Source organism: Mesoplodon densirostris, chromosome 9 (assembly GCF_025265405.1).
Source record: "Mesoplodon densirostris isolate mMesDen1 chromosome 9, mMesDen1 primary haplotype, whole genome shotgun sequence".
Taxonomy (NCBI): domain Eukaryota; kingdom Metazoa; phylum Chordata; class Mammalia; order Artiodactyla; family Ziphiidae; genus Mesoplodon; species Mesoplodon densirostris.
Window position 1 is genome coordinate 55,998,790 of NC_082669.1, and position 15,221 is coordinate 56,014,010.

The following is a 15,221-nucleotide window of genomic DNA, read 5'->3' on the forward strand; positions in this document are numbered from 1 at the left end:
ACACCTTCCTACGTGGAGAGGTGACCTCTGAGCACAGCCAAAGAGGAGAGCTGATGGGAGCAAAGCCACAGGTTGTAGTCCTGCAAGGCCAGTTCATGTTGCTGTGTTTCTTGATTGTGGTTAATGCTCCATCTTAAAATGCTCTGCCAAGGCTTTCAGTGGGAACTGAGACATGGGATGATTCTGATGGATTCTGTGCCTGTATGTGAGAAGCACATCTCTCAGAGTTCCTAGGCGCTTTCCCTTTAATCCTTATAGCACACTTGTAAGGGACAGTGATTATATCCATTTCACAGATAAGAAAACTGAGGCTCTGAGATTTTATGTAACTTGTCCAAAGGAACAAGGAATAAAATCCAGGTTTCCTCAGACTCCCAAGTCTGCTTTCCCACTGCACCATGCAATTTCCCAAAATAATCTGCCCTAATTCCAAAGATTTCTCTTTCTACATGAAGCAAAAGATGATTAAAAACTGCCAGCAGCTGAGAACAAAGAACAGCAGTGACAATAGTTAATGCTAAATGGTAAGTCTGACTGAGTCTCCGTCCTTGAATTTGTTTTAGTCTGTTTCGGAGATATATTTAATCATATTCAGAAGAATGGAAATAGGTTAAATTTGATGTTGAATTAGCTTTTCTTCCGAACATGATCCTGTATAAACGTCTGGTAAAATTTTCCTCCCCTAATAATATGTGGGAGGTATTGGGAAGGTCTAATCTGATTCTCATGTGACCGTGTTTTTCCAAAACCAGCTGGCTGCCTCAGGGCTTGGCGTGCTGGAGTCAGCTCACACTGGCTCTGATGAACTGATTGTATCCACCTATTTCCAACTCTGGCAGCTTGAAATCAAGCCAAAGTGAGAGCATTTACTCCATGGAAATCAGTAAAATATACAAACCACCAACCGCCCCCCCCCCGCCCTTTTTTTCTCCTCCTGGTGAGCTTGTTGTTAAACATGTATCCTTACATCTCTGTCATTCTTAATCATAGATATCTAGTAATCTGACAGCATAAATGACACAGAGTATTTCCAGACCAGGTTAGTTTTCCTAGGAATATGGTTCTCTGTCATGGCATCAGGATAACTGAAAACTGGCCCTAGGGGTTATAGTGTGAAAACATACCAGACTATTAACTCACTGTGAGCATAGAGATTCTCAGAAACTTGAAAGAGAACTCCTGTAAACTCCCTCCAGTATCTTTAGGAGAAGCCAAGGATAATTATTCCCTTAAGAATATTAAATAGAGCAAGAGGAAAAGGGGAAGGAAGGGAAGACACATTCATCAAGAGAACCCATTAAAATGTTCTCCAAAAATATCCTTGATATTTCATGTAAAATCCCAGTGTAGATAATTTGTTTTGTATAAATAAAAAGTTAGTCTCAGGCTAATATATCAAAGGAACAATTAACTATAATAGATGCACTGACACTAAGAAATGTATGGGAAGGGGCTGATCTGGCCAAAGCTTCAGGATCCCCCCTAAGGCCACCTGTCTTTGGACTTTCATGTTCCAGCTCCAAAAACATAGTTAAAACTCTAACACATAGCTGATGGGGGTGTAAAATGGTATAATCATTCTGGAAAACTGTTTGGCAGTTTCTAATATTTTAAAATATTTTACTCGAGAGTAATAAAAGTTGTTTGCACACACAAAGCAGCTTTATTCATAGTTGCCCCAAACTAGAAATAACACAAATGTCCAATAATAGGACCTTTGTTGTATACTCATACATTGGAAGACTGCTCAACACCTAGAAGGAACAAACTCTACAATACCATGTGTCTTAAAAACAGTAGTGGAGTAAAAGAAGTACAAAACAGTACATATCTTATGATTCCATTTGCATGAGATTTACAACAGGTGAAACCAATCCGTGATGCTCAGAATGGTTGCCCCTGGCCTGGGGTTGGAAGGATTGACTGGGAAAGGGTATGAGAGAATGTTCTGGGGTGATGGAAATGTTTAATTCTTGATTGGAGTGGTGATTACAAGGGTGTATATATAGTTGTCAAAATTGATCCAACTGTAATACTATGAGTCTTTTATGAAATGTAAATTAGAGCTCGATTGAAATATGAATGTGTATATCGATGTATAAATGTAAAGAAATACATATACTTAAATTTCTATTAAAGGGTCTAATGCAATGAGCCCAGCTCCCCTTGGCTCTGTGAATTTCACACTTTCTGCCCTTCAAAGACGTGGACTTTGTGCTTTCAACGTGTGGATTCAAGCTTCAGTGTGATGCTGCAAGTTGGAACCTTGTGCAATCACACCCAGGTCATTTCCCTCTAGCCTGTGGACTTCCCATCTCTGACACAATGCCCCATGTGATCATCCCCGCTCGGCCACGGGAGAAAGTTTGGGAGGCAGGTTCAACTTGGTGGGGAATTCCTCTCCCGCTCCCCCGCCGCACACACTTTCCAGCGCCCAGGGGGCGGCAGGGTCAGAGCTCTCAGGGCATGAATCAGTCTCCCCTCAGGGCTCCGCAAAGGCGCGCTCCGCCCTGTCCCGGGTCAGAAGGACTCTCACCCTACATAAAGCAGCGGCACCCACCACGCTGAAACTCAGACTGCCTCAAGGTTGGACGCTGTGCACCTTCCTCCGCTGGCACATCCTGGGGACGCCTCACCCCACGGGCGGCTTGAATCCGGACACCATGTACTCTGTTCGCCCCCTCCGGCTGGTGGTTCTGCCGCTGCTCCTGGTGGGGACTGCGCTGGGAGATGCTCCTCAAGCGCCGCCAGGTATCTCCCTGCCCAGGGGACCCCCTTATCGCCCCGGCCAGGCGGCGAGGGCTCCGCGGACCCCTGCACTCGCTCTCTGTGCCCCGCTTTCCCCGATCGCTGCCGTGCACCATGCAACGGGGCACTTGCACCCAAGTTTGCACTTTCTTTCTCTGCAGATGCCCTTCTGCTGTGCTGGGAAGCTGCCGGGACAGAACTCCCCGGGAAGCCTCTCCCTCCGCGGAGATGTGGCTGACCCCCTTCTCTCACTCTCTGGCTCTCCTTCTGCCCCTCCTGTAGGAAATAACGCGGAGATCTGCCTCCTGCCCCCGGATGAAGGGCCCTGCCGGGCCCGGATCCCCAGTTACTACTATGACAGGTATACGCAGAGCTGCCGCGAGTTCATGTATGGGGGCTGCGAGGGCAATGCCAACAATTTCGAAACTTGGGAGGCCTGCGATGAAGCTTGCTGGAGGATACAGAGTAAGTGCTGGCACGCACACTCAGGACTCTTGTGCTGCTCCTTGCACTGAAGGGCTAGTAGTAACTTAGCTTATTTTCCAGATCGCATCTTCTACAGTAAGTTTTAGCCTGAATTTTCTCAAATATTAAGTAAGGCTTTTAATGCTTTTCAGTTTACCACAAGTGATCACAAAGTTTACAACGCCTAAGACATCTCCTCTCTCCTAACTGGCATTTATCATAATTCACTGCGTGTGCAGACTCAGGAAAAGATTTCACCAGTAAGACGTAACACTGCAAGAGTATAATGTATTAGGTGCAACATAAGGGCTTGTCTGTATTTATCATAGTTCTAAACCTATGGTTTTTATGCCTCCTTGAGAATAGAATTTTCTCGTGTCCACTATCTATCAATCTGAAATACTTTTAGTGGATTTTGTTATTAAAGTGTGATTTAGCTAATTATAACCTTACTTTTGTCCCCGATACCCCATCAGGTCTTAGATTAGTATAGAGATATAGTGGAGATTCACGATGCTGTTTTCGATTTTATTTTAATTATGTTTATTATCTCTGTTAAGGCCTGTAACAGAACATGGGGCTCTGCTATTCAAGGAACTGAGCCAGGGAAAAATGTGTATTCCTATGAATAAGTTTGATTAACTTCATATGTAGAAACAATCAGAATACTCTGAGAGAATAGTCTTTCCACTGAAGTTGAAAATTTATCATAGCCGAGCCAGGTCTGGAGACACCGTTAAAAAAAAAAAAAAAAAAAAAGCCGAATACAGTTGCCTCTCAGTGTCTGTGGGGATTGGTTCTAGGACCCCACCCCCTCATACCAAAATCCACAGCATTTGTATATAACCTATGCACATCCTCCCTTATACTTTAAATCATCTCTAGATTACTTATAATGCCTAATACAACATAAATGCTAGGCATATAGTTGCCACCATAGGACAAATTTAAGTTTCGCTTTTTTTTTTGAACTTTCTGGAATTTTTTTTCCTGAATATTTTCTGTCTGGGGTTGGTTGAATCTGTGGATTCTGGACCCAGGAATACAACTGTAACTGGACACTCACTGTAATACTCACTGTAACTGGACTAGTGGGCAGTCTTTTGGGGGTTTACTAGCTCAGCACTAAATATGATGCCTTCCCCCACTCCATCCCTGGCCACCACCAGTTGTTTCTGAAAATACACTAAAGTTTTGAAAGTAATACTAAGAAGGTTAATTTTTTACTAACATTGTTTTATGCTCTCCTTGTCCTAGAAGTTCCCAAGATTTGCCGGTTGGAAGTCAGTAAGAGGCAGTGTGGGGAGCTCAGAGAAGTGTATTTCTTCAATCTAAGTTCCATGGCATGTGAAAAATTCATATCTGGCGGGTGTCACAGCAGTGAGAACCGGTTCCCGGATGAAGCTACTTGTATGGGCTTCTGTGCACCAAAGAAAGGTAAATATTCTTTTTACAGTGTTTCTATTTCATTCCTTTATTAAGGCTTTAGGGTGAAAAAGTAAATAATTTGATGTGGAATAAACATGGTTTGCGTTCTGGTGATTTCACATATAATATGATATCAATCTTCACACTATTGCCCTCTGAGGGAGTATTATTATCCCCCGTTCTACATATTAGAGTGCAAGCTAGAAGTTAACAACTTGCCAAGTTCTCAGGGCTGGAAAGTGACAAAGCTATGATTCAAGTTTTGCTTCATCTTCTGCATTCTTTAGAACTATTTCTCATTTACTTAATTTACACGTAAAAAATTACAATCTTCATTAATGACATGACCTCAGGTTTGTATGAAATCAGTTGTATATATGAGATAGTGCGATAGAAAAACTTCATGGTGAAACCTGAAAATTTCTAAAGTTTTTGGTTAGATTTCTGTGTTCTTTAGTAGTTACAAATTGTAGCACAAATTGATCTCTATCCCTCTTTTCTCTCTTCCCCATTTCTTACCTACATTCCCCCCATGCAATCCCTAAAATCATGGGTTACTTGGGTAGTATGTAATGTTTACACAGGCATTTTCTGTAGGCACAGCAGAGACACGTACACAGAGATAAATTAGTTCAACAAACAAGGAAAACTTGCTTTGGCAGAGACTTTGATAAAGCTCTGTAGCTATACAGTGTTGAATATGCAAAATCTTGAATTAATGAGGAGATGGTTGTTGCTGGCGTTCTTTTAAATTGTTTATGTAAATGTAAGTGTTCCAGTGGCTACCTGGGAGTTAGATACATGTATTCTTGATTAATAATGGAAGGAGAGCTGATAAAAACATTTAAAATAAAACTACCAACACAAGAGAGTTTACCAAAGCATGTCACATATTTTCCCATGAAATGTAGCCCATTTTTACCTGGCCATATCTGTTTTTCGGGTTTAATTTCTTTACACATTCAAACGATACAAGGATATAGCTTGATATTCTGTCCACTTTATAAAAATTTAGAATTAAGAAAATATGGCATGTAAGCTGTTTTGAAATTCAAGGCACACTTTTTAAATGGTGTAGTATGATATTTTGGATTCAGAATGAAGCTTCTATGGGATTAGATTTTCTTCAGTTACTTCAGTAATCAGCACAGTTTAGTAAATCTGGTATTATTGTATTTTTAATTTTATTTTCTTTTTCATTAAGGTCCATCATTTTGCTATAGTCCAAAAGATGAGGGACTATGCTCTGCTAATGCAACTCGCTATTATTTTAATCCAAGACACAAAGCCTGTGAGGCCTTCACCTATACTGGCTGTGGAGGGAATAACAATAACTTTGTTAACGTGAAGGACTGCAAACGCATTTGTGTAAAAGGTAGTGGATTTTTTTCTTATTCAATTTTTAAACTAACTTTATAAATAACTCATAAGCAAAATTATATTTTGATGTATCCATTTTACTAATAGCATATTGCCATTTCTAGACTACTTCTACATAGATAGCACTTTAGTACTGGTCAGTTTTGTCAAAATGCTTATACTGGCTAGGCAGAGTGTTATTGACTAAGTGGATAATGAGTAAAACTGACTTTGTAATCATTAAAATTAAGATGAGGTGAGTTTGTAAGCATGTCGGAAGTGGTGATTTATAGCGAGCCTACAGACTGGGTAATATGATGTTTATTTTTATTTTGTTGACCTTAGCCTTGAAAAAGGGAAAAAACAAGATGCCAAAACTTCTCTTTGCAAGTAGAAGACTGAAAATTAAGAAGAAGCAATTTTAACCCTTTTTTCTTTTTCCGTATGTCATCTTGTGAATGACTTTATGGTTATATCTGAAGGATAATATGGTAATACAAGTAAGCAAATCATTAGTGATTTATTCACCAGTTCTTATATGTTACATTTTTTAATTTGTGTAGTTTTTATACATAACTAGCTGCTATTCAAATGCGAATCTATTATTTTAAATTTAATGTTCAACTATTTTTTATGAGGTTAAATTCTTGCTGTGCATAAGATATAAAAGCAAACATGACTCACCCAGTTCTTGGGGTTGCTCTCCCTGATTTCAGAAGATGATAGTAACTGAAAAATAAAAGAATATGATTATATTGTCTTATAACAGATAGGATTATAAAAAGGACCAGCAAATATATTTAATTTTGCATTTAAAAGTCAGATTATATTTTGGACCCAAGGAGACAAACTTGCAGACTTACCAACACTTCAAAAAATGTTACAAATGCTATTATATAGACACTGCTAAGTTACTTCTATTTCTACAGTGTCATTTAAAAGATAATAAAATAAAGTAACTGTTTTGCCTGAATTAAAAAGCTAGTAAAGTAATTACAACCAGAAATGTTCTCCTCGGGTTGGGGTGGGGGGATTCTCTGTCTCTCTCTCTCTCTTCATCTATCCATTCATCCCCACTCAGCATTAAGTTGTTAAAATTTTTGTACTGTTCAAGGTGCTTATTTATACTATACCAGAGACAATGCATAAATTTAATAATTTAAATTCCACTAATAAAATATTCCTGATAAATATGATCATCCCATTTTAAACAGTTTTTTTCTTTCTCTGTAACAACAAGATTTTTTAAAATTCCTACATTTTCTTGGCAAGATTAATGTTTAAAGTATGCCCCTGATACGGCCAAATTATAAGTACATTTGCCCTTTTCTTGAGCAATCCCTCCTTTAAAAATCTATCCCAAAGGTATTGTGACAAAAAAAAAACAAACCCAAAATGCTATATGCCGTAGTTGATATATTATTTGGAATAACTGAAAACTGGAAACAAACCAGATACTCATCAATAGGGGGTTGGTTGAAGAAATTATGGATGAAAAATCAGCAAATTATCTATATGTGGATATCATCTGATCCTCAGGATACATTAAAGAAAAACAGGGTCTAGAACAATATGAATAAACACACACACACACACAAATCACAGAAGATACAAAGATATTAAAAACGTTTACCTATAAGATGAGGTAGGAGACAAAGGAGTGGACAGGTATGGAAGTGAAATTTATGTGAATGTACCTTACTATAATTTTGATCCTGGAACATGTAAATATTTTGTGTAATTAAAAAATAAAATTAAATCAAAAAGAATAAAAAGCATTCCTTCTAAAATTGGAAACAAAACAATTGAACTTAAATGAATATCAAATAGTAGCATAACTACAAAAGGGTATATAATTATTTTCAGTGACTTCCAAAACTAGTATTTTGACTCTGTATCTTTTGGAGGATATAATCTAAGAGTCAAATAAATTCTGAAGATATCTAAAAATGCATTTTTTAGTCTGATTAGTAATATTGTTATTTTGAACCTATCATACATAGAATACTATATTATATATTCTATAAAAATGTATTTCCCACCCTTTCATTGAAAAGTCTTTTGACAATCCGTCCAGATTATGGTCACTAAAAGAAACCAGAGCTTGCTGAGTCTAGGTCTGGGACAGGAAATGTGTAAGATGAACCTGGGCCATCTTATGCTGTAAAGCAAGGAAACTATCAAAGACTAATGAATTTAAAAAAAAGAAAAAGACTAATGAATCATGTCACAAAAACAGAAAAGTAACATTAGGGGACTTCCACTGACCTAAAATGAGGCAATATGAGCATCAAAACAAACAATGACCACAATATATATAAGTATATAAATATGAATACAACATGAGTTAATAATTACACACATACCTCCTTGGTGACTCTTAGAGGTTGCTAGGGCACTATCTCATTACTCTGAAAACTGATGAATTAGAAAAATACTAAAGTACTTATCCTTTTTTATTTAGTCTTAACAACTAAATAGTGTATGAGAGAAAGTTACTCATAGAAGAATCCTACCTAATACATGCAATAAAATGTTAGAAGATACCCCTAATGAAGTATGCATCTAGGTAACGATCATCTGTGGATGCTGAAACCATGGCATGAAAGATTGATGGGGAACAGTATCACGGAGAAATCAAACTAATGTCTCTGAACCCATGGATAATTTTAACATTACTAAAAGTGTGCCAACAGACATTATTCACTTCTGGATGTGATGCAATAAGAAGTGTACACCCTTTCTGATGAAGTAATCTTTCAGAAAGAAAGAGAGAAAAAATTAAACCTGAAGTTAGGCCAGTCTCTAGAGCTTACTGTCTATCATACTGCCAGATTGTAAGGCGCTCTTGGGGGGTAAAGGAGCAAGTTGGAAGAAACCAGGGAAAGTCAATCAGCCAAATACATAACATTGGACATTCTACAGGACAAATATCCTAGTTCCTCCAACAAACCAAAAAAATTTTTAGAAGGAGGAAAAAGAGAGGGGCTTCCCTGGTGGCGCAGTGGTTGAGAGTCCGCCTGCCGATGCAGGGGATACGGGTTCGTGCCCCGGTCCAGGAAGATCCCACATGCCGCGGAGTGGCTGGGCCCGTGAGTCATGGCCGCTGAGCCTGCGCGTCCGGAGCCTGTGCTCTGCAACGGGAGAGGCCACAACAGCGAGAGGCCCGCATACCGCAAAAAAAAAAAAAAAAAAAAAAAAAAAAAAAAAAAAAAAGGAGGAAAAAGAGGAGACAGTGCTTTTATAGAGTATGAGATGTAACAACAACAAAAAGCCTGTCATTAAAAGGTTTTCAGTTGAATAAGGCCTGTATTTATGACTGTTTTTGGTGGTTTATGAGAATGACTATAGCAGAAGGATCCTGTGTGTGCTCTGGGGTTGTCGAGTGAGTGATACAGAGCCTCTGGGCATGGTGGTTAGGGGGTTCCAAGCACTACAGGGAAGCTTGATTTATTTGTTGACTTTAACCCACCCTGGGACCAAAGCCCTTTGGGGATCATGGACCTGACTTAGCTTACAGCTACAGCTTTCTGTTCAGCAAGGGTAGGAGGTAGACTTTCTGATATAACTGTTATAATACCCCAAACCTCTGCCATTTTAATTTTATGAAGAAATAAATAGAACTGTCGTAGGACATTCTGCAGTCGAAGGGAAATTCCTTTTTGCCACAATCAGCTTGAAGACAGGTCACTACTGTGATTGCACCAGACAGCTGTTTAAAAGGAATGTCTCATTCCGTGACACAAAAAAGGAATGGCTAGCTTTCAAATATCACAGCCTCTTACTGAAAAAAATTACTCTGGACTACCACTTATGCACACACATTGTCACTTGTTCACCCATAGAAACTGCAATGGAGCCTTCTAGATTGCCTGGATCATGGTACCTCCAAGTATACATGTTATCTCTGCCAACAGTCTTGTAGACATTTAGCTAATGATGTTATTCAGTAAGGGACTGTCCTTTGGCATGTCTTTCCCTGTATTTTAAGAGTGGTCATAGAAGCTTGTCTTTAAAAGCTTCATGTTTCTAAAAAACAAGAAAAAGAAAAGAAATAGGTCTTGCGATAAAAATAACAAAAAATAGAAAAGTGCAGAGTTGTAGCTTTAAATATTCGTTGTCTATATATTCTGTTATAAATATAGAGATGGAGGCAAGTAAATGTGGGAATCAAAATCATCTACAGGGCTTCCCTGGTGGCGCAGTGGTTGAGAGTCCGCCTGCCGATGCAGGGGACACGGGTTCGTGCCCCGATCCCGGAAGATCCCACATGCCGCGGAGCGGCTGGGCCCGCGAGCCATGGCCGCGGAGCCTGTGTGTCCGGAGCCTGTGCTCCGCAACGGGAGAGGCCACAGCAGTGAGAGGCCCGCGTACAGCAAAAAAAAAAAAAAAAAAAAAAAAAATCATCTACAATTATTTCTTCTCCCTTCACCCTTGTATCAATTGGTCGCCAAGTGTATCTATTCAAACCTATTCTAATCCTCCTTATCTTACTCCAGGAAAATTAAAACATTCTCCCAAGTTTCCTCCCTGCCTATATCTGCTCCATATCCAATCATCCACACTAAGGCCAGGGTAATCTTTCTTAAAAAAAAAAAATCTTATCAGGTTACTCTTCTGCTTAAAACTCTTTAGTGGTTGAATTGGGAGATTGGGATTGACATATATGCACTAATATGTATAAAATGGATAACTAATAAGAACCTGCTGTATAAAAAAATAAATAAAATTCTAAAAAAAAATCCCCAAAACAAAAAAAACACTCTTTAGTGGTTTCCTATTGAAACTTCATGTTACTGTCCAAGCCCCTAGCATGTCATTTAAGACTTCCTACAAGTGGACCATGACATTCTTCTCCAGCTTCATCTCCCCAATTACACCATCATCTATAACCTACAATTCAGTTGCACTAAATTGTGTTCAATTTCCAAAGCATGTCATAGTGCTTTATTTTTCTATAATACAGTTATTAAATTTTGTGCATGAGAGCCATCTGGGCAGCCAGGCACAGTACAGACTCCTAAGCCCCATGCCCAGGGGTTTTGATTTAGTGGTTTGAGTTGGCACTCAAAGATGTACATTAAAAACACTGGCTCTAAATGATTAGAATGTATACTTGCATCACAGGTGAGGAACACTGTTTTATGCCTTAGAATGTTTAATTTTCCTTTGAAAATAGTATCCATCCCTCCTTAAGAACTACTTGACAAGTTGAATCTTCTTGTTGGCACAGCATTCCTTGACGCTCCTCAAGCAGGTTTAACCATTTGTTCTGTGGGCTTGGCTATACCCAATACAACTCCTAGTTGCTCTAATGCAGTACTTAATTATTTTCCTAGGAGTTTTATTGTTAGGGTGTTTGGGTTTTTCAAGCAAAATTAAAAATTTTTTTTCATTTTAAAATATATTATCATATTCACTGTATAATATATAGAAAATAAAATAAAAATATAAGGATAAAAATAAAAACAATCCAGTATTTTACCACTAAGTGATTAACAACATTTGTCTCCTTGAGGGAGAAATAACTTAGTCAAGAGATATGAGCATTTTTATGCTCTCAGTATATACTAACAAACTGCATTACAAAGTTAAATCAATTTATCCCCACCTAAGAATCTAAGAATGTATGCAAATGTCCAACAATTTGGTTTAAAATAAACAGAAAAATAAATCACTTCTTTATAATTAAGTGGTATCTAATCATTATTTTAATTGGTATTTCCAAGATTATTACTAAATGTTGCACTTAAAAATATTATACATTTTCTCTCATTAAAGGTTAATACTTCCCTTTAAACTTAGCTTACAATGTTAACATAAAAATAGAGCTAATATTTTATAATTGAATTTTTAATAATGAATTGTTTCAAACATATAGAAAATTACAGAAAACATTATAACTGACCCAATTTAAAATACATGATAGGAGTTTGCCAGATTTGTTTCAGGTGCTTTTTCTATTTTAAGAAATGAGATGTTGGGGCCTCCCTGGTGGCGCAGTGGTTAAGAGTCCGCCTGCCGATGCAGGGGATACGGGTTCGTGCCCCGGTCTGGGAGGATCCCATATGCCGCGGAGCGGCTGGGCCCGTGAGCCATGGCCGCTGGGCCTGCGCATCCGGAGCCTGTGCTCCGCAACGGGAGAGGCCACAACAGTGAGAGGCCCGCATACCGCAAAAAGAAAAAAAAAAAAAACAAACAAAAAAAGAAATGAGATGTTGCAAATAGAGCTTAAGATGCAAATGTTCCTCTGTCATCCTATCTCTCCCTTACTCTCCTGAGAAGTAACTGCTCTCCTAATGTTGGAGTATATACTTTCTGTGCATATTTTAATGCTTGTATTATGAATATATTCACCCACAGCAATATGAAGTATTGTTACACATTTTAAAATTATTTATATGATGTCACACTATGTATCCATTGTCATCATGCATTGCTACCATTATGTTTTAGGTATAGTCTATAAATCCACATTGTTTCATGTAGATCTGCTTCATTTATTTTGACTACACAATGTTATTCCAGTACATGAATACAGTACAGTATATTCATCCATTTCTCTATTGATGTATATTCCCAAATTTTTGCTTTTATAAACAATATAATAACAAATGTTTATATACATGTCTCATATTACACATATATGGACGTGGAAGTGGAATTGCTAGTTAAAGACATGTTCATCTTCAACTTACTGTATTTTGCCAAATCGCTCACCAAAATATTAGTACCACTAAGCACCAATGTATACAAATTTCTATTTCTTCAAGTTTTTGACAACACTGAACACTGGCAAAGTCTGTAATTGTTGCCATTCATAAGTGAGAAGTTGTACCTCATTGTTGTTCAATTTTTATTTTCCTGATTAGTAATGATGCTGAGAATCATTTTTTTATATCATTTTGCTATAGTCCAAAAGATGAGGGACTATGCTCTGCTAATGCAACTCGCTATTATTTTAATCCAAGACACAAAGCCTGTGAGGCCTTCACCTATACTGGCTGTGGAGGGAATAACAATAACTTTGTTAACGTGAAGGACTGCAAACGCATTTGTGTAAAAGGTAGTGGATTTTTTTCTTATTCAATTTTTAAACTAACTTTATAAATAACTCATAAGCAAAATTATATTTTGATGTATCCATTTTACTAATAGCATATTGCCATTTCTAGACTACTTCTACATAGATAGCACTTTAGTACTGGTCAGTTTTGTCAAAATGCTTATACTGGCTAGGCAGAGTGTTATTGACTAAGTGGATAATGAGTAAAACTGACTTTGTAATCATTAAAATTAAGATGAGGTGAGTTTGTAAGCATGTCGGAAGTGGTGATTTATAGCGAGCCTACAGACTGGGTAATATGATGTTTATTTTTATTTTGTTGACCTTAGCCTTGAAAAAGGGAAAAAACAAGATGCCAAAACTTCTCTTTGCAAGTAGAAGACTGAAAATTAAGAAGAAGCAATTTTAACCCTTTTTTCTTTTTCCGTATGTCATCTTGTGAATGACTTTATGGTTATATCTGAAGGATAATATGGTAATACAAGTAAGCAAATCATTAGTGATTTATTCACCAGTTCTTATATGTTACATTTTTTAATTTGTGTAGTTTTTATACATAACTAGCTGCTATTCAAATGCGAATCTATTATTTTAAATTTAATGTTCAACTATTTTTTATGAGGTTAAATTCTTGCTGTGCATAAGATATAAAAGCAAACATGACTCACCCAGTTCTTGGGGTTGCTCTCCCTGATTTCAGAAGATGATAGTAACTGAAAAATAAAAGAATATGATTATATTGTCTTATAACAGATAGGATTATAAAAAGGACCAGCAAATATATTTAATTTTGCATTTAAAAGTCAGATTATATTTTGGACCCAAGGAGACAAACTTGCAGACTTACCAACACTTCAAAAAATGTTACAAATGCTATTATATAGACACTGCTAAGTTACTTCTATTTCTACAGTGTCATTTAAAAGATAATAAAATAAAGTAACTGTTTTGCCTGAATTAAAAAGCTAGTAAAGTAATTACAACCAGAAATGTTCTCCTCGGGTTGGGGTGGGGGGATTCTCTGTCTCTCTCTCTCTCTTCATCTATCCATTCATCCCCACTCAGCATTAAGTTGTTAAAATTTTTGTACTGTTCAAGGTGCTTATTTATACTATACCAGAGACAATGCATAAATTTAATAATTTAAATTCCACTAATAAAATATTCCTGATAAATATGATCATCCCATTTTAAACAGTTTTTTTCTTTCTCTGTAACAACAAGATTTTTTAAAATTCCTACATTTTCTTGGCAAGATTAATGTTTAAAGTATGCCCCTGATACGGCCAAATTATAAGTACATTTGCCCTTTTCTTGAGCAATCCCTCCTTTAAAAATCTATCCCAAAGGTATTGTGACAAAAAAAAAACAAACCCAAAATGCTATATGCCGTAGTTGATATATTATTTGGAATAACTGAAAACTGGAAACAAACCAGATACTCATCAATAGGGGGTTGGTTGAAGAAATTATGGATGAAAAATCAGCAAATTATCTATATGTGGATATCATCTGATCCTCAGGATACATTAAAGAAAAACAGGGTCTAGAACAATATGAATAAACACACACACACACACAAATCACAGAAGATACAAAGATATTAAAAACGTTTACCTATAAGATGAGGTAGGAGACAAAGGAGTGGACAGGTATGGAAGTGAAATTTATGTGAATGTACCTTACTATAATTTTGATCCTGGAACATGTAAATATTTTGTGTAATTAAAAAATAAAATTAAATCAAAAAGAATAAAAAGCATTCCTTCTAAAATTGGAAACAAAACAATTGAACTTAAATGAATATCAAATAGTAGCATAACTACAAAAGGGTATATAATTATTTTCAGTGACTTCCAAAACTAGTATTTTGACTCTGTATCTTTTGGAGGATATAATCTAAGAGTCAAATAAATTCTGAAGATATCTAAAAATGCATTTTTTAGTCTGATTAGTAATATTGTTATTTTGAACCTATCATACATAGAATACTATATTATATATTCTATAAAAATGTATTTCCCACCCTTTCATTGAAAAGTCTTTTGACAATCCGTCCAGATTATGGTCACTAAAAGAAACCAGAGCTTGCTGAGTCTAGGTCTGGGACAGGAAATGTGTAAGATGAACCTGGGCCATCTTATGCTGTAAAGCA

General features: G+C 37.1%; 1 protein-coding gene and 1 long non-coding RNA gene across 2 annotated transcripts; both read left to right on the forward strand.

Annotated features, from left to right (window-relative positions):
• The first annotated feature begins 2,355 nt into the window (after positions 1–2,355).
• TFPI2 (tissue factor pathway inhibitor 2) lies at positions 2,356–7,199 on the forward strand. The gene is made up of 5 exons (XM_060108009.1): positions 2,356–2,751; positions 3,031–3,213; positions 4,471–4,650; positions 5,846–6,016; positions 6,346–7,199. Exons 1-5 carry the CDS (start codon positions 2,664–2,666, stop codon positions 6,423–6,425), a joined length of 702 nt encoding a protein of 233 aa, XP_059963992.1. The 5' UTR covers positions 2,356–2,663; the 3' UTR covers positions 6,426–7,199.
• A 5,682-nt stretch (positions 7,200–12,881) lies between these two features.
• Positions 12,882–14,249, forward strand: LOC132496030 (uncharacterized). Its single transcript, XR_009533357.1, has 2 exons — positions 12,882–13,066; positions 13,396–14,249. It is a non-coding gene; the product is annotated as an uncharacterized LOC132496030 (long non-coding RNA).
• The last annotated feature ends 972 nt before the right edge of the window (positions 14,250–15,221 follow it).